At 36.1% G+C, this 26701-nt stretch overlaps 1 protein-coding gene across 6 annotated transcripts; it reads right to left on the reverse strand.

Annotated features, from left to right (window-relative positions):
• Window positions 1-1028: 1028 nt before the first annotated feature.
• On the reverse strand, window positions 1029-26153 carry FGL1 (fibrinogen like 1). Of its 6 annotated transcripts, XR_003926258.1 has the most exons (10): window positions 26005-26115; window positions 24248-24343; window positions 20453-20528; window positions 14597-14777; window positions 11972-12131; window positions 9769-9866; window positions 8728-8816; window positions 7976-8163; window positions 2085-4017; window positions 1029-2025 (listed from the first exon to the last, which is right to left on the reverse strand). XR_003926258.1 is itself a non-coding variant. In XM_030034599.1 (9 exons), the coding sequence occupies exons 3-9, from the start codon at window positions 20516-20518 to the stop codon at window positions 3858-3860; spliced, it is 942 nt and encodes a 313-aa protein (XP_029890459.1). In that variant the 5' UTR covers window positions 20519-20528; window positions 24255-24343; window positions 26005-26115; the 3' UTR covers window positions 1029-3857. The 6 variants fall into 6 exon arrangements, 5 of the variants coding, with proteins under 5 accessions (XP_029890459.1, XP_029890374.1, XP_029890679.1 ...); XM_030034599.1 differs by having other exon boundaries at window positions 1029-4017; window positions 24255-24343; XM_030034514.1 differs by having other exon boundaries at window positions 1029-4017.
• Window positions 26154-26701: the final 548 nt, after the last annotated feature.

Here is a 26701-nt window from a genome sequence, read left to right on the forward strand (position 1 = left end):
TGAAGAAAAGAAAAAAGAGGGTATAAAAAGCTGCATTTTCATTCTTTTTGATGAAAAGAATCTTTTCTTTCTCTAATAATGAGAAAACTAAAGGAACGTGATAGGAATGTTCACAGACCTGGCAAGCTGTGGTTTGGTTCCCCTTTCTGGGTATACCATTTTTCTAACAGCGAGGAGAAGTAGCTTTGACAGAACAAAATGTTATACTTAGAAAAGGGGTTCAAGAATTGGTGTCAGGAGTAACAGTTTTGGGAATGGTGGGGAGAGGTAGGCTCTAGCTAAGCAGTAGAGCTGAAGAGAAGAGTCTCCACTGGAAAGCAGTAGGCCAGATTGCAGTACCTCAGCTCTGTCAATGCATACTAGACATTCTAGGGAAAACAGATGTTGTAGCATATAAGGCTCTTTCACTGCTCATTTAATTCCCCCGGGCTTGTGGTTTCCATTCTTTTAATCTCCAAAATGTTTAGCAAATGGAAGAAAACAGAAATAGACAACTGAAAATATAAAGGTGTTTCCCTTGAACAAATATTACCAAACCAGGCATTTTTGATTACACGTTGCTGGTAGCTATCACTATGTTCTTTATGAAATCACAACTGACAAAACATTTCCCTTGTTATTTCCTTGATTCTTATTCTTCTTCTGTTGGGTTATATGATTTGTATCAAATGGTATGTATTCATTTTAAACTACTTGGGAGTTATTATGTTGTTCTGTCTAATGCCTGAACAAACAAACTGGCCTTTGTTCTGCTATCTTGTAAGAATAAAGACTACGTTAGAACATGTTCATACCTGTTGAGGAAATAATAAATAAATATGAACAGGGCAGGCCAAGCAGTGAAAAGAATTCTCTTCCAAGCTGTAGTCTCTTTTCTAGTAGCTATTTAAACTTGCCTTTTGAAAATAAAGGGTTTGTTTGTTTGAGAACAATTACAGGTCCACTTTGAATTACAACACTTTCACATGTTTTTCATGTGGCCAAAAAGATCTGTTACACAAAGAAAGGCCATAGAAAGATGGTGGGAATTAAATACTGTATTTGCATATTGCTAGCAGTATGCTAGATGCTTTTCAGACAGCTAGGATATCAAAGTCCTTGTTCTGAAGAGCAGTCAGTCCAAATAAACATACAAATGCATTGTAAGATGTACAAAGAAAGATTTGATCCTCCTTCATTTTATTATTTCCAATAGAGAAAGGGAGTCAAATTTTACATCAGAGTATGACAAAAGCACCCTAACTCAGCTGAGAGATTTCATTAGTGTTCTCACAAGTAAACAGGATAGATTTATGCTGCAGCAAACAAAAAAAAAAAACCCCTGCAGATTTCATGAGCACAATCTGTACATGTTAAGAGTCTTTTTTGTGTGCTAGAGGTCCAGCTTTGCTGTATTTAAATCCTCCACATCTTTTACTTACATTATGTGGACTGTTATCTGTCTTGATACTCTCCAAATACATGAGCTAATCTTTCCATTTTCCTGTGAAAAACTAAGGGTGTTTTTACAATTTCTACATAATATCATCTATGTTTTTGCAAAGAATTAAATCCTTCTCCTCTTAGAGTAGCAAAAGAATTTGAAAATCATGATGGGAAATACTGTACTTAAAACATCTTCTTAAACTACTCCAAAACTTCCACCATATTATGAATGACCCATACCTATAGACCTGCTCATAGAATTACACAGGAACCCATTTTAAATTCTGTAATAAAATTGGATAAAAATACATATCAGAAGTTCTGTTTTAATGTTGAATGCTGAATATATATATCTGTATATAAGTATATACATATATACATACACACACATAGGCTGGTATGCTTTCCTGTTAGATACAGAATTTAATTTGGTTTAACTGATTAAACAAGGTTCCAAATAAGCAGTTGTAGACTGGTCTTCTCATGCAGAGGTACAGGGATGTGCTAAAGGCTAGAAATCTCTAGCAGAGTATCTACTGATACATCAAGAAAAAGACTGGATTATCTAGAATACCTGCTATTACCACAAAAAACAGAGACCTCAAAAACTCTATACTGGATTATCTAGAATACCTGCTATTACCACAAAAAACAGAGACCTCAAAAACTCTATACTGCAGGTTTTTTTCAGCACCATTTTTACATGGTAACATTCTTTTTAGCTGTCTGAATCCCATTTTTTCTCTACTTAATTCCCTTTTTTTTGTTGTTTAGGTGTAATCTGATTTATCTTATTGAGTGAGATTGTTTCATATGAACCTCTCTTTTTTCTCTCAGTTGTTCTACACATCCTCCCTCCCTTATTCCATGCAATTCTTTCAAGGATTCTTGCCAAACTTTGGGGTTTGGAGGATGGAAATGGAAGGGAAAATGGCCGTGCAGGGAATTATCATGCAGCTGACCTGTATTCATATCAATGTATTTATAAATAGACTGATAGATTGCCAAAAGTTAGTTTCAGTTATGTTAAGCTTGACTGAAACTGGCTGCCAGTTTCAAGAACTGTATTTGGACAGAGGAAGAGAGACCGGCAATCCAGCCACAAAAGCAATATTATTTTAGGAAAGGTGGAAAATAAAAGTGCCCAAGTTTGGCTCAGATCCATGTGCTTTTTAAAATCTTCATTTGCATCTGCTCAGCAGAAATGGATTCCATTTCATTAGATAGCTTTCTAGAGAGTGCTCCTATCTTCTCCATGGCAGCAAGCACTAATCAGTGATTCTTATTATTGAAGTCTATTGTGGTGCTAGGCACGAAAGCTAGGGGTGGTTAGAGACTCTCTTATGATCTTTCTTGTACAAGAAAAATGTGGATCTGCAGCTTGAAAAAGGGGAAAGCCCAGGGAGCCAAGACAAGGACATAGGAAAAAGAGAAGATAGGCTTAGAAGCAGAACCACCTAGAAGTGACTGAACAGGGCATTCGATTTTGGAGAGTTGTGGAGACTAACAGATACATAAAGAAGGTAAAGATTTATGGAGTCAAGCACTAAGAACTCTAAAATGCCAGATTTTAGCTGCACATGAAATACGCTTCTCTCTACACATGCACTATGATAGTCTATGTTCAAAGCAGAGCTCACATTGACATTAGTTGCAGCTTTTGTTATTTAGCATTTTGGTAAACTCCAAATGTCAATAGATTAAAGTCCAGGTGTTACCAAAAAAAGAAAGGCAAAACGGTTAACAACAACAAGAAAGGCATAATTACTGACCATGTAAAGATGTTAGATAGAAATGATGTGACCAGCCATAGAAATGCTTCAGCAACAACAAGCAATCCACTTCTCTATGCTGGATTCAATTGATTCTAGCCTTCATCCCTTCTCTTCCTTCGGTTCCCTGCCTCATTCTTTATAATTTTTATATATGCTGTGTACACAACACATGCAACAAATAAATCAGAGGAATATACAGGCAACTCACTTCTAAAGCCTTGAATCATTCCAAAGAAAGTATGTTCCATCCACTGATTAAACCAGCCTTATGCTTGTATTTAAATATTTTTTGGTTGTAATATGTCCAATTAATTTTCATTTTTGAGGCAACACAGTGACAATACTGTTTTTCTAAGAAGTGAAAGGATTTGCAGTCACTGGAGAAGCCAAAAATTCTCCACGTTGATGAAGATGTCCTTATTCCTAGGTGAACACCTGCCTTTTTAAAAAAATCCTGTGTGCATATTAGCACTAGTATTTGTATCTACAGATTCATAGGCCAGCTTGTCTTCTCATTTACATGTCATAGAACTACTGCTTGCAGAGGAATTATTCCACATTTATATATGCATAGATGAGAAGAAAACTCTGCCCATCTGTTTTAATTTGGATTGATTTGCTAAAAGATTAACTAGATAAATCGTCTTAATAAAATACTTAAACAATATTAGGTTGAAAGTCTGCTGGTCTGACCTTCATGACAACAGATTTCAGAGAATACCACCACCCATGCCAAGTGTACCAAACAATCCCGTTGTCTGTCTTCGCAGTATAGGGGCCTTTGTAGTACAAACCGTTCAAGTTGGCAGAGTGACACCTGGTGGAAAAGTAAAGGAAAACAGAAATAAGGCCCCCTGTAGGAAAGTTGCAAGCTTTTGTAGTTTCTGTGTGAGTCAAAAATTTTGCCATGTTGGTAACAGCCCGGTTTGACAGCTGCAAAAATTTGCATTTGTGGACTTCAGTGCACCTAAACAATAACAGTTCAATTAGGGCAGAACTGCAAGTGTTCTTAGCTTCTTTGAAACAAAAGTTCTTTTTGTTCTTTCCACATGTTTTCTGACATTACTAGCTCTCTGAGTTTTGCCTGCTAATCTGTTTCCATGGAGAATTATTCCAGAGTTGTTCAGGTCATGTGTGGCAGCAGGGCATACACCAAGCAAAACTCTGGGAAAGAAATACTGTTCTGCTTTTTGTTGCTCCAGAGTAGCCCCTCTTAAGTTTTGCAGTTACCCCACGTGGTGTTTCATGTGACAAAATCTGAATACCACCATCAGTTTGCCTATTCAGCTGTGGACTTCTATTTGCAAATAGATGAAATCTGACAGCTAATTAAACATATGTATACCAATTCACTGGATCATCAGAGCTGGTGTTTTATTTGACTGTACAAAGTACTTTTTTTTTTTCTTCTTTAACACACTGAAGCAGAAATGCTGTTACAGTTCATTAAATACAGTGGTTAAAACAAACAAACCCTAGCAAAACCCAAAAGGCTGGAATAGGGACTAGCACAACCTTGATACTCATTTGGTTTCTACAAGAAAGAAGTTTAGATCCTTATGTGACCATATGGAGAGCAAAACGGTTGTTTCTTCTGCAGCACATTGAAATGAATTGGCTTGGTTTATCTGCCAATTCAGTATTTTGTTGTAAGTGCTGTTAATATCTAGCTGTTGAACACCATGATGGATTTCAAAAGCAGACCTCAGAAAACATGCAGACAGAAAACAGTCCAAATGAACCTTATGGATATTATTACTGGCAAATCTTAGTCTCTTTGCCTTTGCTTACACTTCATTAACAAGTTTTTGAGAACTGAAATAAAAACTGTGATAAAAGCCTCATAGGAAAATTCTCATATATTTATGCTTATTTATTGCTTACAATTTTTAAGCTCAATTTTGGTAATGTGTTGGTTGAAAGCGTATAAACTGCAGATATCAAAAGTTATTTGTTTTTGAGAATGACAAACTTCTATCAGAGCTGACATAATATTTCTAGCCATACAAATTCTGCATTGAGCAGGCACTCTGTCTACTTTGAATCAAAATACAGATTTCAGTAGAAGAATCATGATTGCTAAGAGGTATCTAGATCAACTGAACCGCTTCTTTTACCTCCTTTGATGGAAGAAGGCAAAACATGATTTTTGTCAACAGCAACATGAGCCAGTAACAACTCTTAATTAGTGCTGGGAGGCACTAATAGCAAAAATATACAGTATTCTGTAACCGACTGCATGCTGTCTGAAGTAACTGGACATACTAAAGAAAAAACAGGCATGTGATTACTGATATGATATTCTGAAGCAACATTCATTATTCACAAGTCAATAAACACCTTAAAGTTAGCCTATGTTCCTCCTTTCTTTCTGATAGGCTAATTTTTAAAGCAAAAAACCTGCACTGCAATAGTTTCAGAAGTACAGTCAACTCTCAATTTTCTGTGGACATTTTATCTGAATTATATATTAACTGTATGACAGATATGGAGAGATGGAGTTGGTTCCCTAAAGAACTGTTTGAATTCTACCTGGACTTACTGACTCCAGTATGGCCCACATGGATGTAGCTATGCTGTCTCCAGGATGATCAGTCAGGCAGGACGCGTGAGTGAGTGAGACCTGTGGCTCCAACTTGATGCCTGGCAGATCCACTGTGATCATCCATGCATGGTGTAACTAAAACTGGGAGTGCTGGGGAGAGAATAAACTCATGTCCAACTAGTCTTGTTAGCTCTTCTTTTACCAGTTATGAACCTACTGACCTTTGCAACGCCCTGGATGCAGGAAAGCTTATGACCTCGGTGAGTACCAGAGTGAACCCAGCTCTGTGGATTTGCATCCAAGCTGAAAAATCTCTTCTAAAGCTTTGCTTACAAAAGAATGTAGAGAGGCCATTTTTCTGCAGAAGTCCAGGATAACAAGTGCTGAGCTGAAGCAAGACCAATGGCTTTAAACTAGATCTGAACTACTTCCATGTAGCCTCACTTGTGTCACATCCCTTGGTATTCATATTATCTGGGTGTTTCTGTATTTCTTTAGTCCAGATAGCATAGAGCTGGCTATAAAAAATTCCTTCATAGCTGGGAGCTCCTATAAAAACCAGCCAAGAGCACTAATTCCTTCTATGTTTGCTAATCTGTGCATGACAAATACGTGTTCTGAGTGCTTTCCTTTCTCTGCCAGTACTGTTCTTTTGGGTAGTATTTAAGGATACTGAAATTTTATAGTATTTTGCAGTATTCAGTCTTATGTTAGGCTTAACATAACAAAAGTCAGTAGCGAGGCAGTTGAACAACACTATTAGTAACTAATTTTCATTATCCAGATAGACTTTCACTTTAAGAGCATGAGCTACACAGCCATAATAGGAACTAGCCTGGTAGGAGTCAGCTATCTTTAGTAGTTATGTAGCAGCAACTACAAGGTATTAATAACTGTCAAGTTCTGCCATACAGCTACTTTTGCAAAGGGGTCATTCTTTTGCCCAGACTAATCCAATGTTTAAAAAAAAAAAAAAGTTTCTAAAAGACAAAAAATGTATGCAGTTATCTAAAAGTGATTGGTGATTCACTCTTAATGACTCCATGGCATGGTATCAGAGTTTTATGCTACTTGAGGTCTAGATATTCCTTTAAATCCATGAAAGTTCTGATTTCACAGGAAAAGGATCTCCAATACAGTTGCCTTTCTCTTTTATATCTTAGCTTTTGTAAGAACTGCAAAAAAATCTTTGTCTACATGTGATTTTTTCCCATATGTCTCAAACATTATGCTGACCCACTATCCATGCAAATATATTAAAATGTATTAAAATAAGTAATTAATTGTGAAACATTGAGTTAATAGCTACATCACATCAGCTAAAGTGGTCACAGACTACTGATGGAAACAGAATTTGGAAAATGAGGAGTTAAAAAACAGAAACAAAGGATGACACAACAGAGAGAAACAATGGAGTTGATCCAGCCTGGCAGCTCTTGCCAAGTGAACTGAGATCACAGTGAGAGACTAGTATGCTTCCCTGAGTTGTATTTTAAACCTCTCTATTACACAGCTAGATTGCATAGTTTCTCTTCATGGCTGTATTTATCTAATTAATTAAGGGAAAGAACACAGCTGCCTATACAGACAGTGCTAAGGCTACCAGTCAGTTTTATCCTTTCTTTTTTAATTGGTATTTTGTATGTAAGTAGGATTTTAAAATTCTTTTACTGAACCCTATTTAAAAAAATCTTCCCCTCAGTCCAGCCATGCTCACTGACAGAAACTGAGTGGACACTTCCCATCTTGCTATAGAAGGAATAACAAGAGTGAGATGCTGTGAACTGAGGTGAAAAAAATGAGGCTTAATAATCCAGCACTAGTTTAACTTGTCAGATACTCTGCAGTATTGTCACATCTGGTCTAGTGCAATGCAGGAGAAATGCAAGAATAAAGTACAACATGGATACATATGCAAACTCTACATGAACTACTTGTGTAAAAACTGGTTACCTTAAAGGGGCAGAATTATCTTCTCCTTACTGTCTGATAACAAAGATGACAAAGCCTATGGCAAATACCATTATCACAGACCAGCTTGAGCTGTGCAGCAGGTTCTGTCCCTTCTAAGGTGAGTTTCAGTTTTACCAGCACTGACATCTCTGGTAGGGGTCAAGGGCAGATTGCAAATATAATAAACAATGCCAATCCTATCTTCTACCATATGTTATTATTGTATGAATATGCATGAAGCAGAATAGTTGACAATACTGATATAAAATCAAAATACCTGTTAAACCACCAGCCAGCCTTTTCCTCTTCAGCACAGTTCCCTTCATAGTTGTCATTATCCCTGTCTCTAGTACTGAATTTCATTCCTCGATGGTCAGCCCACCATTTTACTTCAGGATGAAATCCGCCAGTAAGGGAATCACCAGCTGTACCAGAGTATTCGCCACAAGTCATCTTGTAAGAATGCTAATGAAAAATGTGAAGAAAGAAAGAAAAAAAATCCAATATGTCTTTAACCTTTAGCATGTCAGAGAGTAAAACCACAAAGAGGAAACTTATCTGTTCCATTTGCTACTATTTTTATTCTCAGAAGTGTCATGCCACTTACACAATGTGTACCAGATAATGAAGGGGTGTAAAGATGCTTACTGGCGGTAAAATTTGTCAATAACCTTACGTATAAATGACATAATAAAAATAGTATTAGAGTTAGTTTGCAGTACATATTAACAAATCACAACATCATGTAACTTTATTGTTGCTAATATCAACAAAAATAGAAAAACTGCTTTTATCCATGGCTGCTAAACCAAATGATTCATACAACTTACAGAAAGTGTGAAAGTGACGTATCAATGTAAACCACTATTATTACATATTTGAAAATCCCAAGCATTTGTAAGAAAGCAAATATGATAATAAGGTTCTATACAAACCTTTATGAAAATTAGGGAACCTGTATTTTTATTAGCTGTCTACAGAATGCACATTTTCATTAAAACCCCTAGTCATTATTTAGTATTTTATTACCTCTTCACCTGCAACTCCGAATCTTTCATATTGTGCAAAACGCCGTTCTCCTTCAAAATCAGTTAGATCAATTCTTAAAGTATAGTTCCCTTAAGAAATAACAACACAAATTATTTTGGTTAAACTAGCCTATCTCACTACTTTTCAGAACAGAATGTTATAGTAGAAGATTAAAATACTATGATTTTATCATGAATATTCTCTCTATCATCACAGCATATTTTATGGGGTTTTATCTACTTTCTTTATGCATATTAAAGCATATCTTGCTATTTATTGTCTTTATTCACCTGGTTCATCTTAGAAAATTCTGGAGTTATTCCAATACAGATTTTCAAGTGTAGACAAAAAATACCTAAAAAAAAATATGGCCTTATAGGCTTTATATTTTAGTAAGGTGTTTGAGGTGGTAATGAAAGGATGGTGAGAATCAATCAATAAGCGTACACCTAAGAAAACTAGATTTTTATACTCTGAAGATAAAAGAGTTAAACTAGGACCATGTCCTGGAGGCACTGATTTCCATATTAATTAGCTGGCTAAGTCAATGGGTGAGTTTTGTATATGCAGCATTCTACAGCAAAGCAGAAGTTATCTTAGACTGAGTGACTATTAGAAAGACGGAAATAGCTTTCTAAGACTAGCCTAATCAACAAGACAGGCCTAGATTTACCTTCATGTAATAGCCTATGCAGCCATGTAAAGTCCTGACTAAATGAATTGGTACAGCTTCCTACCTGACTCTGGACTGTTAGTGATGCTGACTGTGAAACGGGTAGAGACAATTCTTTTAAGGTATACTCTTGGCTACCGTTCCCTGTTTTGCGGGGGCTCCCTGCATGCCATTGGCCCAATGACAGTTTTGAACCTTTGGTTAGAAAACATATATTCAAATGTGTTTTATTCTGAAACTTGGAGAAGTCCATGCAAACTAACAACAGAACTCAGGATTTATGCTAACAAAAAGGGTAACAAAAAATGGCCCAGAAAAAGCAAAGAAACAGAAACAATAGAAGACTATTGTTACAATACAAATCTTACCTTGATTAGTCAAATAATGAAGATTTTTATTTCCAAGCCAATATTCACCATTTGTCAAAACAAAATTTCCAAAGCCTTCTTCATAGTCAGTCCAGACTCTGAAAAGAGTATAAATTACTAATTTATCAAAAAAGCAATTTTGCTTGGATGTTTATTTTATCACACAGTCATAGATCACAGAATAATTCAAATTGGAAGGAACCTCAGGAGGTAATCTAATCCAATGTCCTGCTCAAGGCAGGGTCAGCCATGAGATCAGACCAGGTTGCTTAGGGCTTGTCCAGTCAGGTCTTAAAAACCTCCAAGGATGGAGGCTGCACATTCTCTTTGGGCAACCGGCTCACTGTTCTCATGGAGAAAATGTTTGTCTTTATATCCAGTCTGAACCTCTCTTGTTTCAACTTACGTACTTAGTCTCTCATCCTCCCACCAGACACCAGGGTGAAAAGCCTGTTTACTCAAACTGCTCTGTTTTCTTAGTAACCTCCTTGTAGGTACAGGCAGGCTACTATTAGGTTCTTCTGAAGCCATCTCTTCTCCAAGCTGAACAAGCCTTAGCCTGTCCTCATAGGGCAAGTGCTCCAGCCCTTGATCATCTTGCTAGTCCTCTGTTGAACTCTTTGTAGGTTCATTATATATCAGAACATTAATAAACAAATATTTTAGACTTTATTATCTTATTTACATTGTTGATCTTCACAGAATTATTTGTATTTCTCATATGTGAAAGGCTGAATCCCACACTACACCAGTCACTGAATCCCAGTTGAAAGAATAGCCCTAAGAGGTACATTCAAAGTGGTTTAAGATTAACAGATTTTAAGACCAGAAAAAAACACATTAGCACAGTCCAATCTCTGGTACAGCACAATTTACCCAAAGTGAAAACATTTTTCCTGGTTAAATCCAGAGGATCTAAGTGAATGTATAGCTGTATCACAAGCATTGTTTCTTTATTTTCTGTGATTCAATTAAGCTGTGAGACTCCTGGAGCTGGATATATAATTTTGTAAATTTAGGTATTAGCTAGCCGTTTCCAGCTTTGATGTATTGACTGATTCTAACAATTTTTGAGCTCATACTGGTGCATAGTTTCAAGAATTAATGTGTGTACTGAAAGCATTGAATCTTTTCCCTGTCTACAGTAGCTTTGAAACACTTTCTCAATGGTTTTGGTTTCATGACAAGTTCTAATGGGGACAAAAATACAATCTATTTCCCTGATGAGAAGCAACCATATTTCAACCAATGGGTGAAAGTATGAGGCTGTGGACAGTCAGTCATAAGAGAAAGCAGCCTCTGTGACTTAAGTAGCTGGTAGTCTCTGGCAAGGAAGATGAATGGGTGGTGTGTGGTGGTAACAATTGTAAACTGCTACAGATTGCTTTTGTAGCTTGTCTGACCATAATTTATAAAATAAGAATAGCAAAGTTTTCTTGGCTGGATTGCAGTTTTTCATCCTCTCTGGGGATCACTTCTCTATTTCATGAGGGTATTGTAAAGTTAGTTACAGTATTTATAAACACAGGTAAGACACAAATCCACAGAAAGATGCAGATATGTGAAAAGCAAATTGGGAAAAGTGGAGGTTCTAAAAACCTTCTTGTTGCTTCTAATATCTGTAAGTATTTGGGGGGTTTTATATTCAAGTCTCACAGCACCAAAAATTTCACTTTTGGACATTTCCCTAAAACGCTTGAGTCTTGGCAAAGACAATGATGTTAGGTGTCCACACATCAAGTTCTCACCCATCTTATCTTTCCTGGAGGCATTTCACCATGAGCTACAAATTACTCTGTGGTGGGTTTCTCTCATACTTGCTTGCTGATGGTATTTTGGTTCAAGCAGACAGCTTACATTTATTTTTTTTTTTAGATTTTTACTATTTGCAAAGACAAGGTAGTCCTTTACTTGTCATTAAAAGTTCTTGCTCCAACAATTGTTAATGCATTTGACATTGAAGCATCCTCATGTAAAATGCATAAGCTGTCAGAAAAAGACTAGAAGAGATGTCTCCCAGAAGAGAGCCAGAGCCAGAAGTGGTATCTCATCTGGAGGCTGTCCTGCAGAATAACCATTCCTTCTTTTTTTCTGAGATAACAACTTATTCATATAATTCTAAAGTTAAGATTTAACTTAGCTCCATCTGGTTTAATGTTTCTCCACTTTGTTTCCAATTTTAATGACTAAGTCTAGTACCTACCTATCAAAATTCTGGCTGCCATCAGAACGTCTCTGAAAAACAGTCCAACCACCCCCTTCAGACATGTCACAGAAGGCAAGGAATTCAGTAGGACTCTGGACAGGTTTCATCTTATAAAACCCACTTTGCTTATGGCCATCATTGTAGATTTCTGCACAATCTGTTCACAAAACATTCATTGGACAGTTTTTTTAGTCCTGTACTTACTTGCAAAATCAGAAATCAAGCCAATAACAGAAATCAAGTCAAGTCATACAAGAGTCATATGAACCATGCTAATACAAAGGAAATACCTCTGCAAACACATTTTTATGACTTTTGCACATTTACTTGTATTTGTGTTGCTTTAAAATTTTATTGAGCTGTAATTATTTTGACATTTCTTTAAATAAGTCTTTTTTCCACCATAAAATACTATCATTTTTGTTTTCATTTGACTAGCAAAATAATTCCTCTGGTTTAAGTGGTGTCACTTTTAAGTTACAATGGTATAATCCACATTAGAATCCTGTTACAATTGTATAACTTCTCTACTTATAAAACAAACAGTAACTTTTAAAAACAAACATATACTTCTATGTCCAGAAAGTCCGCAGGAGAACTGCCAAAACCAAGAGTAAGGAATCACCAGTGTTAGAAAAGGGAAACAATTGCTGGACCTGATACTGTTGTCCCTTGTACCAAAAAGGAGCAAAAATATATAGAAGACTACCCCCAAAAAGTGCAGTGTATGTGTAAAATGATACCACTTCAGCTTGATAACATCTACAGTCTGGTCTCCATTGGTGTTAATGAGTAATCAGAATTTACAGCAATGACAAAATTCAGAGCTCATGAAAATGTAACAGCAATGTAATTGTATAATCTTATCTTTTTTCCTCTAGGAGTTAAGAAATTAAAGCAGTTCTTTGTTTATATGTAATCTACCATCAAGCAGTCATACAGGAAAGACGTATAACTTTCAACATTTCTGTTTTTCCTGGCAAAGGTAGGGCTGATTAACTGTAAGATTGTCCCTGAAATATTTATGAATATGTTGGCTGAACTTCCAGGCCAGTTTGGAACTTTCTGAACTATTGTATGTCTTCTTAGTGAAAGTGTCAGTGAAGATTAGACATAGAAAATAAACACTTTATACTGAAAACAAATAGCTATGCCAGGATTTGAATAAACGCTAATAGAAAACATGATTTAAGTAACAGCTAAGTTGTCTTTCTGGAGAATGTTTGATTGGCTTATAGAAAATAGCTTTTCTTGTCCATTATTTTCTTAGTAGGTAACAAAACACTTAAATTTTAATTTTTAGCAGGTGTATGTAGTGTGGATTTTTACCCTCACTGTCTAACCCCAAATTATCCAGCTCTGTTTACATTAAAATGCTACAGCAGTTTGAATGAAATAATGAAGTATCAACAGGGAAAAGCATTTTCCAAGCAACAAGGAAAGTGAAAAAATAACAGAAAAAAAAATCATCAGAAACTGGAACAACTGAGATCTGTTATTTAGAACCACATTTTAAGAAAATAAACTGAGGCACACGCTAAGAAATGACAAATACCTTTCAGCTAAAAGTGGGTTTAATAATCTTTTCCAGTAACAAATGAGTCAGCCATAATAATAAAAAGAAAGTATTCCATGATGCTGAATACATAAATAAATATACAGCTAAAATTTAAAGTCAAACTTACAACTGCTTTTAATTTCATTTTAATGGTGCTTTATTATATTTGAGGCCTTGTTATATGTTGTGATTTCTTCCAGCAGCATAAACACTACAAGTATGTTCAAACAAGGCTGTTAAAAATTATATATGTTTAGACTCTGTAGCACTGGACAACTAGAAAATAACACCATCCAAGAATCAGGCTCCCAAATTGTATTTTCAATCCAACTATTGGTTTGGATGGTGTTTTATTATTTTAAGAGTTTGGGCCTCATTCCAGCTACTACGGGCTAACACACTTAGCCTTCTTCCACTGCAGAGGGACCGGATCACCATCAGAATGCTGGTGAGATTACAAAAATGACTTAAAACCAGTATTTTCAAAGCTGTGGTGTCCTGAGCTGAACCTAACTCAGTCAAAATGGTACAACGTACAGAATATTATTAAAGTGAGATGCAGATGTCATTATGCCAGGCTTATGTGTGTAAATATGGATGGCACAGGGACTTTACAGATTAGAACAGAGTTGGTGTGTGCTTGTAACCCATGCGACCTTGAAAATGTGTGAATGTGAACTGACCCTGTGAGTTAGAACTTTTTGAGATTAGTCAAAGGTTGTTTAGAAATCTGTAACTGTTTATTAACATTTTGTAAATGTCTATTACTGGCTTTTATCTGTTTTATGGCTGATATTTATTCTGAATTTATTGTTCACTGATTGTTTTTTACTTATGTGCTATTAATAAATCAATAAACTGCTTCAATCCTAATTTGATTTATACCGTGTGACATTAACCATTTTTCCCTGCAGCAGTAGGCCTAGGTAAAAGCTGAACACTGTGTTTTAAACAAACAATTTTCTGTGAGCTTTTACAACAATAAGTCAATGGGCCCAATTGTGCTAAAGCTTCTGGTTATCATTACAATGAATGGAAATGAAAAGAATAGCTTCATTTCTAACCTGAATACTGTCTTTTTCCTCCCAAGTCAATGACACTGTTTTCATCTCCTCTGTCACTGTACTGAATCTCTTTCTTCTCTAAAAGCTGTATAATTTTTAACTGCTGCTGTTTCACACGATGTTCCAGAAGCCTCACCTGGCCCTGAAGTCGTATTTGCTCTTGAAAACAGTTCTGTAGATCCTAGAGAGGAAAATATATCTTATTATAAAATCATAATTTTTTTGTCACATTTAACATGTGACACAAAAAACCAACCAACCAAACCATAAATAAAATTCAACTTGAATAAAACATTTTTGTCACAATTTCCTATGGACACTATGTTGACTTCCACCTCAATTGCTACCTCTGTTGAAAATTATTTCATATATTACAAAGCATCCAAACATATACATGCTTTGCAAAGAGATGTTCTCTGTAGTGGCTGTAACTACCAGGTCTCACTGCAAACATGCAGAGGGGACTTTAGGGAAAAATGCTACAGTACAGACCCTATCATAAAGATTGCTTATTCTCTATCACCTGTCATGTACAGTGATTTACTATCTAGTGAGGCCTGCTACTAACATTGGGAAGGTTCTAAAATTCCAGAGTTTTAAAGAAATACAATCTACACTGATAAGTTTTCAACTTCATTGTGCATTTTTCAAATGCTTTTAGATTACACACTTCTTATGATAAGAATCTTAACATTGCCAACATAAATATTGTAAAGTTTCAAGCTCACTTTTGGCATGCTAAAATAAATAGTCCTTAAGAAGCTGTGAATATGCATGAAAAATAAAAGTTAAAAACTTAAAGTCAATATTGGGCTGTGACTTCTACACTCAATTTTGCCATGCAGAGTGGATGAGAAATGTGGCGATTCTGATATGGTGATACCTAGCACTCATTTAAACCTGGTGCAAATACGGATACACGACAAGAGAGCTGGAATAACTGTTCCAAATTCAAACATGCTGAATGTACACAGAGCAATAAATAATTGGCTTTAGATTAATGACTATGGTAAAATAGTCAAAGTGAACACAACCCAACCTAGGGAGCTTAAATTAAAACATTCTGTACAGTTTCAAATAGATATTAAAAACAGATTTGATTTCAACATGGGGAAAAAAGCCTTTGGGATTTTATGATACATTTTACAAATGTGACATGAGGTTTTGCACCAGTAACATTATGTCAGCAATTTTATATGAGCAAAGAGACTTCAGCAGTTACGGTGCTTGCACGGAGCACAATTAGCACTGTAAAAGCAAAATCAGAGGGCAACTTTTTGGAAATCCGATATGCAAGATCAAATATGCAGTAGTTCTAAATTGGTGCAACCTTATTCATAGGGCAACATTATTTACGTGAGCTAAGGATGTAGAACTGTAACATTTGCCATCCATATGGGAAAGCTGATCTCTTAGAATGTTACCCTATCACACTGAACTATAGAGAGATCTGAAGTAGCATACTGATGTGTACCTCCAGTGGCATCCGCATACTTGTATCAGGCTCAGGCTTCACCTATTTTCCGTACACTCCCACCAAAAAGTTCCTTGTCACTTTCTTGCTGCAGTGATATTTTTTTTTTTATCTGAAAAGCTGATGCCATTCTGTAAGTTTCTATGTAGCAGAAACGGTTCTGACTTCCTTGTGGTACCATTCACCAGAAGTCCAAGAATAAACTTTGTGACTGAAACTAACAGTATTAATTAGAATCTGCATTTTATAACTCTACTACATGCAGATTTTTTTCAAAATTAATTTGTGGTACTAGTTAAAAAGCAGAGGAACTTCTGGTACTGTCAAGGAACATCCATATAAACTGTGACATGACTATGACCAGTTATTTCTGATAGAAATAAATGTTGCAGGCCCCTTCGCTTTTTCACTAGAGAGGATGCAATTAATTTTCAACAAATAAGCAAATGAACTAGAGACAATTCAAGAGTATTTGAAGATAAAAGAATCATTGTCGATGAGTTCAGTAAAATGGTTCCTAGCCATCATGTTCCATTTGCCTGCAATATTTAGTCACACTGAAAAATCTGATGATCAGACTTTGCAGAACAATCCTGAATATAGGCCTCTAGTTCAAGTATTTCTGAAGTGTATCAGATGCTTGCTTTAATTCATGCTTAACTGCAATCTAATACACATGGTGGAATAAAAGAATGGGCAATACACATGTGGCAGGACTAGGCAGTTTGTCAGTGACCTGTTTGAGAGGAAAAGGTTCACCTGCCTCTCTGAGTTTGGGCTGCCCATGTCAGGCTGCTTTGACAGCAGGTGAGTCTGCAGACTCAACTGTCTGCTTGCTACCAGGTCCTGAGAAGCCATTAAGATGCTTGGCCACAAGGAGGAGCTGTAAAGTAAGAGGCATGTTTACCAAACGCTAACATTTTTAGAAGAATAAACAAAGCAGTCAATGACCTAATATCCCTAGAGTCCTATCTTATTTAAGAATACTCCCTTGAAAATCTTTTTCAGTTGTTGATAGCTATATGAGATCCCTAGTAAGCCCTCCTTTTCTTCCAGCAGGAAACGACAAAAGAAAATACTTAAAATGCATGCACTTACAGAGACAAACTTGCTACAGTGGCTTAGAGGGATGTTATTTGACTATAAGCACTGGTTAATTAATGTGTGACATGTTGCATATTACTATTATGCAGTCTTTCCAGGGCGGTTGTCTCAACTTGTATCTGCAGCTTCATATAAACCCTTCACAAAAGCTGAGTTGAATTGGGAAATTCAGAAGAGGATTCCTTGACAGGTCTCTGCAAAGTCTCAAACTAGTCCTGAGTACATACAGAAAATTATGGTGAACTGGTAAGCTGTATAGGTGGGTTGAGAAAGAGTGAATAAATAATAAAAAAAATATTTCCAGGCTCACCCTGATGAGCTAATGCTAACTATGGAAGTAAAGCTGCCAAAAAAACCACGTTAACAGTCAGACCAAATAGTAATCCTAATCATAATAAGTTAAGAGTGATAAAGGAGCCACCATGCCTCATTTACCAGTTTTACTGCAGCTTTTGTTTATTGAGAAAATTAACCTGTGTCAGTCTTAACTTGGTACTCGCAACCTTTGAGAACATGGTAAAATACAATAGGAAAGACCTGGGTGATCCTGGAAATGGTGGCTCCTCTCACCAGGCCCTTGCAATTCCCTAGGCAAGACTTCAGGTGAGTAGTCTCTTTAACACATGGCAAGGTCTGAGCCACGAAGAGCTGCTTTCAGTTCTGGTGAGAGCATGAGTCTGTGTGTGTGAGGAGAGGTAGCTACAGGCAGCTAAGTGTGTTTCTTTCAAATGTAGTGAAAATGTATCTATCAATTCACCTATTCATACTGTTAAAAGCCATTCTGCTACGCTGATTAAATTATATAGTAAAAGTACAGAACTTCTCAAAAAATATTATTGGACCTTAGAAAGACTTGGTATCTAAATTCAGTATGACACAACTTCAGATACCACCATAAAAGGTCCTTTCCTCCGAATCAAATTAAACACAAGTCTGCAACAGGCTATGTCTCTAAATATTGTTCTTAACTTTGCATTTTAAATTAATCTTCTCTTTTTGTTTACTTAAAAATTGTGAATTAATTCATGAAAATTAAAAACACTGAGCCTATTCTCATCTGCTTTACAGACAATACACTCATTATGGGGTAAAAAGTAATATATCTACATTACACATAGCAATTTCCTGATGAAAAGGATTTAAGCTCACAGTGCTGGTAAATAGTAAGTGACAATCAAGAAATCACCAGCCGTACCGAATAGCTACACAATAAGAAAGAAATGACTGAGCGGAAATAGAGTTTTGAAAGTAACATACATATGAAAAGTACTGGTATCTGATACTTTGCTTTCTCTCCCTGACTCCAGCCTCCTCATTGATGTCTCTTTCTGTCAACTCCAGACAAATCACACTTTGTATTACACTTTGCTGCTGGACAGCAAAACCACAATTCTCGTATGTGGAATTTTTCCTATTTTCACCTAATTTTCCCACAGGACAATCACAAGTTAGCTGTGTAACTTCAGGGTGGATCAATGTGGCTTTTAGATCTGCAGGTTACCAGACTGTTCTTTTAATGTACTACTACACTTTTTCACAGGATAACTCTTTTAAAATCATTGGAATTAAATCAATGCACAGCCAGAGTAATATAGAAGCAAAATGTAACTTAGGGTTATAAGAATCAGCAGCTATAACCTGTTGTTATTCCTTTTGTTAGATATGGACCAAAGTTAAACTATTACAATGCTGAAATAATAAAAAACCCATGAATTTGATTGTTACTGTCTCCAGTGGACAGTAGTGCCCACTGATTGAAACCAGACTGAATATAATCTGCTCTGTTTCAGTGAAGCAACTGTTTGCACTACACATTGAGAAGCAATTATCTAACAAGTGCTGACAGCTCTGCTCTTGGACATGCAGTCCCATACTTAACCAGCTGCTGCAATTAATGTGCATTCACAATCTTTATTTCATTATTGTGTGAATTACTTAGCAGGTAGTGACCTTCCATTAAAATTGATGCTATAAATTAGAGTCTGAATGCTTTATGAAAACTATAAAAATACAAACTTTTTACTGGAGGTGTTATTTCTTGTATTTTTAGAATTTAAATGAGCTCAAAAAAAATCTCTTTTGAGATTAGTGCTTTGTTTTAATGAGATTAAAATGTGAAAACTTAGAGATAAATTTCAGAATATTCACAGTTTTTAGTCACAGGGTCAGCTAAAGCCCATAATACTCCAAATGAAAAATCAAAAGAAAGCAAATGCATTTCATTGTAATGCCTTTTCCTCAGTAGGCTTCTGTAGAAATCAGTAATATTTTTCTCCACTGAGCAGAAGTGATTACAGAGGTAGGTGCTTCCTATTCTGCCCTTACAGAGCTACTTATCCGAACAAAAGGCTTCCCTTAAGGTAATGTAAGCCACAAACAGTGATGCTCACCTGGTTGTAAATTCAGCAACCACTTCCACCTAGGCAATTATGAATCAACAATTCAATCTCCCAGGTCCCTCCTAGTTAGGACCTGAATATCAAACTAGGAAGGACAGCCAAGATAGGTAGTACAGGACTGGTGAGGTTAGAAGTATTTTAAGCAGTGGAGTAACTATGATTGTGTTAGGGGTTTTGTTGGAGAGGCAGAATACATAGCAGAAGGTTTTGGGAGCTAAAAGTAAAGGAGCTTTGATCATTGTTTCTGAGTGTGAATTATAGTAACATGAGAAAGAGTAAGAATATGAAGCTGTGGATCTTATTTGAGATGAAGTTATATGGCAAGTGGACAAGGTAGAAAAGAATAGAAACATTCTTCATCCTGAGTGTCAATGACGAGAAATACTACTGCGGCAGCCGCTCCTTTAGGAGCTCCTGGGGTTTGCCTTTCTGTAAGTATGCTGCTCAAAACTAAAGGTGTTATTCTGAGTTAGCATTACCCCTGAACAGTAGTATAATTTTCTTGTGTGCCGTCTGTACAACATGCCTGTTAATGCATCATATGATACCTTTTTTAGCAAAGATATTCTATTACCTTCTATTTCGTGTTGGATCCAGTAACAAACTGACTGGATTACTTTCTTTAGTGCTATGGCCCAGTCATTTATCTTCCCTTGTATATTTATGCATTTGTTTCCTCTTTCCTTATCAGAAACTTGTCCCCACTGAATATCATTTGAGGTTATTTCCCCAGTCTTTCAGTTTTGTTCTGAATTCTAATCTTTTCCATCAAAGGTTCTGCCATCCCATGTAGCTGAGATACATTGTAAGCACTATGGAGGATAAGGTATGAAATATTTTGAAGAAACTCTATAGGCAAATTTAATTACTAGAACTTACAGAGGTGCCAATGACATCCATCAAGCTAGCTGCAAGGACAAAATCAATCATTACCAAAATCTTCATTCTTTGGAAGCTGTGAAGTAGAGGAACAAATGAAATAACTAGTTAACTTAAACATTAAATATTTACACCTGACATCTTAAATTTTATTCAAAATAATCTATTTAAGCTATAAATATTTTTGTACATATTTTAAATATAATGTATATTTAGGCTTCATTACAAATGTCTAAAATAATCTGATCAAGTACAACTCCAAAACCCAGTAAAACCAGAATTTATCCTTTTAGGCCACTTTGTATCAGAGCTCTCCATGTATTTTAGGTCAGCTATTCAAGATTCAAACCCACTCATTTTATTGTGAAACAAGACAAAAGCAAAATAGCATTTTAAAATGATCTGAAAAGCAGGGCAATATTCCTTGTTGGCCCTTTAAAGTTGGGAGAAAGCTCTCTGTTATATTCAAGTAATTAAAACCTGAATTGGGCTAGTTGTCCTTGAACTAAAGAAGATTTGTGCAACTTTTGTGTGCCAGGAGAGAGTGGAGATAATTTTACTGTTATAGAGTAATTTTGGGGAAAAATGCATAATAGTTATCAGCTTTTATTGTAACAGTGACAAGGATAACATCTTTCAATGGATAGCTATGCATATTTTGTACTGTATGACCCACAGGATTTTAAATCTCGTTATTTCATATGAAAATTATTTTATATGCCAAAACAATCACCATTGTATCTCACTGCCTTGCAAACATTAGCCAATATAACTTCACAATTTTCTGTAAGGTAGCTGTGTGCTTTTCGGCTCACAGATGAGAAATGAAGGCCTCCAATTACTAAAATATTTACATAGATTATACATGAAGCAATTCTAAATTGATTAGGTAAACTGCTGCAAGCTGTCAACTGAGGAATGTTTCTTTTTTTTTTTTAAACTTAAAATATTTTAATTTAACATATGCTAACGCTGTTTAAACGAAAATGTGTCCACTCTGCTTTTTCTACTTATTAAACTAAAACGTCTAACTACATGTTAAAACATTTGTAGTTAGACAAAGCGTGAGACCTATAATAGAGATTAATGATTCAATGTCAGCACGTGCTTATTGAAACACCAGCTTTACAGATTGCTCCTCTGTACTTGGCACTGATGAGGCCACACCTCAGGTACTGTGTTCAGTTTTGGGCCCCTCACCACAGGAAAGACACTGAGGTGCTGGAGTGTGTCCAGAGAAGGGCAACCAAGTTGGTGAGGGGCCTGGAGCACAAGTCTTATGAGGAGCGGTTGAGGGAACTGTGGCTGTTTAGTCTGGAGAAAAGGAGGCTGAGGGGAGACCTTATTGCTCTCTACAACTACCTGAAGGGGGGTTGTAGTGAGGTGTCATCTCTTCTCCCAGGTAACAAGCGATAGGACAAGAGGAAACGGCCTCAAGTTGCACCAGGGGAGATTTAGATTGGATATTAGGAAAAATTTCTTTACTGGAAGGGTTGTCAGGCATTGGAACAGGCTGCCCAGGGCAGTGGTTGAGTCACCATCCCTGGAGGTATTCAAAAAGCGCATAGACAAGGCATTTCAGGACATGGTTTAGTGGGCATGGTTGATGGTTGGACTCAATGATCTTCAAGGACTTTTCCAACCTAAATGATTCTATGATTCTATGAAATTTCCACTCATATTTCTACAGGAATTAATATAAAACACCAGTGGAACTTTGGCAGACTCTGCTTTTTACTGTACAAAGATAAGCAAGGTGCTTATGTGAAGTATGTTTTTAAGTTCTTGTAAAATTGGACGAGTCCAACTTTATTTTCACCAACCTCTGAAAACCTTATGCAAAAGTACAAATTACAGCCCAGCCAAATTTCAGGTTTTCAACACCTACCTATAAAATACTTAGGATGCTTTTTAAAATTATAGTTATCTTATTTAAGTAAGCAACTTGTTTTTATTCTTAGTTCTGAGTTTTGCTGGTTTGAAAGCATCATATTTGAAAGGATAGAGTTGGGAGGCCCGAGTATATCTGTATAAAGCTCATCATACCACTTCGTGCACTGGACTGATGCAGACACAAGGTGTTGAGGGTACTCTGTACCCACTGACTCATATTACAGACAGCTCAGAAGGTTTTTTTAAGCATCTTGGACACATGCAACATCAACCATTAAGTTGCAAAGCACTATACTAAGCTAGTGTCTACCTCTAAGGATTCCAAAGGAATCCATTAAAAATTACCTATAAAATGTTTCTTGAGTAGAAGTGTGAACTGACGATCTCAGGCTAAGTTATTTCTATGCCATAAAATTTCTGAATTTTAAGTTGTAAGTTGTTCTTAATGCTTACCAAATAAATGTTATATCATTTGAATTAGAAACTTTATCATTCAATGCAACAAGTTCTGCTACTGTTTGAAGTGGTGAATCCTATGAAATTCAGGCTTAAAAAAGGAGGGGGGGAATCTGCAAGAATTGCCAGCATTGACTTCTGTTATTGATTTAGATTTTGGAGGTTTCTGCCATGATAAAACATGCACTTTCACCTTACAACAGTAGTAATTATGGCTATTGCAACCACCACTGTTTTGAAAGCAGCTGTTGCCATCTGTTGCAATGACACTGCCTGTGAGAGGAGTGACCAAAGAGTACGTTAACTATCTGGCCAACCTACAAATGATGTCTCTCTCATAATTGCTGTCCCAACTCCATGCATATCTTAAATATGTTTCCCGAGAGAGAAGAGACTATATTTTTTTCACCAGAAGATTAATATTTAACTGTTCTGCTTCATTCTCTGTTATTTTCATTATAAAAGCACACTGTTCTCCCTCACATTAGTCTTAATATTCTATTAATATAACTGTTCTATCATGATTTCACTGACTGTGAATGCCTGAATACCACAATCAATCTTAAAAGGGTTGCACAGCTTTACAACTATGGTATTCTTATTTTTTTAAAAAGACTATCAAGTAAACATTGCATACTGTTTAGAGAAATTTATGTTAGTAAAAAAAAAAAAAAAATTAGATGACCATCAGGCACAATCAAGGCAGATCACGTCCCTTACAGCATGTGTGAGCTACTATGAGCAAGTTGCACAAAAGGAACAAAGAGCTGTGGAGTGCAGAGTGTGTGCAGTTGGTTTGGTTTGTCATCTTCAGATGAAGTTACCTTTCTATTTAAAGGGCGCCTCTTTCTAAAGCACGTTCCTGTTGTGGGGAACTTCGTAAGGGCTGCACTTGGAAGACAACTTTGCGTGTATCAGCTTTAGCACTGAACTAAGATACGCTCAAAAGCCATACTGAAATATAGGAATAGTCTCATAAATAAAATTCTAAATGTGATGATTTAAATACATTGCTCAAGATATTTTAATCCAGGAGTTTAATTTTTAAGAAAGGAAGTTGGACAGTAAACCCAAGATGGATTATTGATCCTGTAGTCACTCGCAACATGAGCTCGCTATGGTCGTAAGAGAATTAAAAGGCGTATAAAGAGCTCCATTTACCAGACCTGTCAGTCAGAAACAGGGAAAACATTGAAACAGAGAGGACACAGGAAAAAGAAGAGTGGACCTGAAGTAGGAACAAGGGGTGGGGGGACAAAAATCTTTGTGCTGTTGTCCTCCCCAAAAATGAGAAAGGTCAAGAAGACTAGGAAGAGAAATGAAAACTCAAGCTCTGAAAGGAAATGGCTGACCTAATAGTGTTTCTCTGCTTCTGTTACTGCCCAGTAGGGAGACCCAGACAAGGTAGAGGACAATGAACGGTGCTGATCCTGGAAGGGGCAGTACCTTGTACCTTTGAGCCAATTTCTCAGCAGGTATAAACTCCTGTAGTTTATCTGATTCCACAGTTGCAGTCACATGAGATTCACTGAGTGGTCAACCCTACAGTGATAAGAAAAGTCGTAAATAGGTTCAAGGCCTATATATGTTCAAAGCGCTTTGCATACACTAACTGAATCAATAGGTTCAGTCTTGGAATAACTGTTTACTTAGTTTTCCACATTTCTACAGAAAGTTTCAGAAAAGGCTGTATTAGTAACAGTTCTCTGAAAGCATACATCCATGCTCTTTGGTAATATGTAAAGCTAAAGTTTTGTTCAAGGGAAGCTTAAAATCTTGCTCTAGAAAGACTGCTTTGAAAGGCAGTTTCTTAAACTAATTTCTCCACTCATTTAAATATTTACCCTGGTTGTTATATAACTAAAATGCATTCTCCAGAAATGTACGTGGAGAGTAAAATAATTTAAAATGTAGAGAGAAAATACAACCACTGATAAGCATTCACACACAATGCAATAAAAACATTCACTCAAAAAAAAAAAAAAAGCCAAAAAAATTACAAATCTTAATCCATGTCTCCGATGAAAACAATTGCATAACTTAGCAAATATTTTTGTGTTGTTGATGCTAGTGAATCCAAAGAGTTAGTAAGTGCTGAGAGACTTCCAAGACTTTTGTGATAACACCTGTGTCAGTTTAACAAAAACAAAAAAACAAATTAGTGCAGGGGAGATCCCTTTCCAGGAAAATCTTAAGATCAGACAGTAGATATGTGGATTAATTACCACACATCATGATAGAGTGAGAGAAACTTCGTGTAATATTATCAAGTTGAAAGCACAAGCCCTTAACAGTTAGCTGAAAAAAAAAGAATCACTGTTTTAATAAAATTGAAGTTTAAGGGCAACTTTTGTGAAACCTTGAAATTTTATCCATATGAGATTACTCATTTACTATTCAAAGATCACACCTGGAATGTGCACTCGCACAGCTGTGCAGAAAGATTTCTCCAAAGCTACAGAATAAAAATTCTAGAAAGGTACTTTTTTTCCTTCTCTGTGCCTGGGTTTTCTTCACAGGCTACTCAGACAACCAATCCTATGTTCAAATTTCCCCTAAATTTGATGTTTTTCCAAGTCTTTCTATAACAAGTTACTAAATAGATTTGATGATATTGGAGAAACTCTGTGCTATGAAAATTTTGAACTGTCAGCCTGTTATCTTGTTCTTGAACTCTGGAGACAGCAAACTAGATAGAATTCAGATACCTATTTCTGTTCGAACAGTGTCAATAAGAATTGTGTTGCTAATAATTACAATAATAATAAGTGAGAGTCTGCCAAAAGGACAGACAAGGACTTGAAAGAATTTTGTTTGCTTTCTTAAAATTCAAACTGGTTTTAATGATTAAACTCATACACAAGTTTTGCTTTGTTTTAAATAGGTAGTGTTACAAAAATTGCCCCATTTTCCTCATCTGAAAAATGGACAATAATTCATTATTTGATCTACTTTTAGGCTTAAAAAGCAGCCTTGTTCATACAGCCATACATTATTATAAATTTAGAAACTACAGATTTGAATATGAGGTTTATTAACTAGATATAGTATCAAAATAGCTAGGATCCTGCTAAAACATTCATACATCGTTAGCAACATTGCACCAGTTTTATGGCCTTCAAAAACATATTACTTTTAAACCATAACTATAGCAATTACCCCAAATTCTTCCTTCTTCCCTCACAGGTACCTAAAATGTTTACCTTTACCCTCTGGACAGAACTCAAAGTTGTTAAATCTTCTTAAGCTGATGCAAAGAATTCCAGAGCCCTTCCCAGGCTGCGATTGTTTTTGCTATTAAATTCTGTAGAGTTGAGGCTTACATCTGCTATGAGTCACTGGGCAGGAATGTTACCGAGAAGTTGCAGTTATCAAGACTAAATTGCAACATAAGAAGGAGAAGACAGTAATTCTGTGCCTAACACAACACTTCTGAAATAAAAATAGACCAAAAATAGCAAAGGATCATCCATTCCCTTTCACTGCTCTGAACCAGGAAATTGCTCTCAGCATCATATTCAGATATATATACTCCAGTGCTTTTCTGAATCGCAGACTAAATCTCTTAGGCTTCAGAGGTATAGAGAGAGCATAACTGATTCAACTGATTTAAAAGTAAAACATAATCATTCAGAATAGAAGTTACATGTTAAGGTGATAAAATAAAAGCAAATCTGCTAAAAAAACCCGAAAGTAACAAACATAGCACAGACAAAGCCAAAGGGAACAAGAAAAAATGAAAAAGAATCTTGTTTGATTTAAGTCAGTATTTTTTAATTGGAAGGCACTGAGAAACACGTGATCTCAGTGACTTGGTTAGACAAAATCACTTTCTTTATAAGCTTTTTAGAGCCAAATGAATACATCAAATAATGTTTTAAAATGCAATTTAGTCTGAGT

The sequence above is a fragment of the Aquila chrysaetos genome, chromosome 1 (genome assembly GCF_900496995.4).
Source record: "Aquila chrysaetos chrysaetos chromosome 1, bAquChr1.4, whole genome shotgun sequence".
In the NCBI taxonomy this organism is placed as follows: Eukaryota; Metazoa; Chordata; class Aves; order Accipitriformes; family Accipitridae; genus Aquila; species Aquila chrysaetos.

Excerpts from the sequence above, each read along its gene's own strand:
- FGL1 (XM_030034819.1), bottom strand. The coding sequence starts at position 20,518 with ATGAAGATTTTGGTAATGATTGATTTTGTCCTTGCAGCTAGCTTGATG. Across the intron at positions 12,132-14,596 it reads AGGAAAAAGACAGTATTCAG|ATTGTGCAGAAATCTACAAT; the intron begins GTTAGAAATGAA and ends TTTTGTGAACAG. Across the intron at positions 9,867-11,971 it reads GGCAGCCAGAATTTTGATAG|AGTCTGGACTGACTATGAAG; the intron begins GTAGGTACTAGA and ends TACTCTTTTCAG.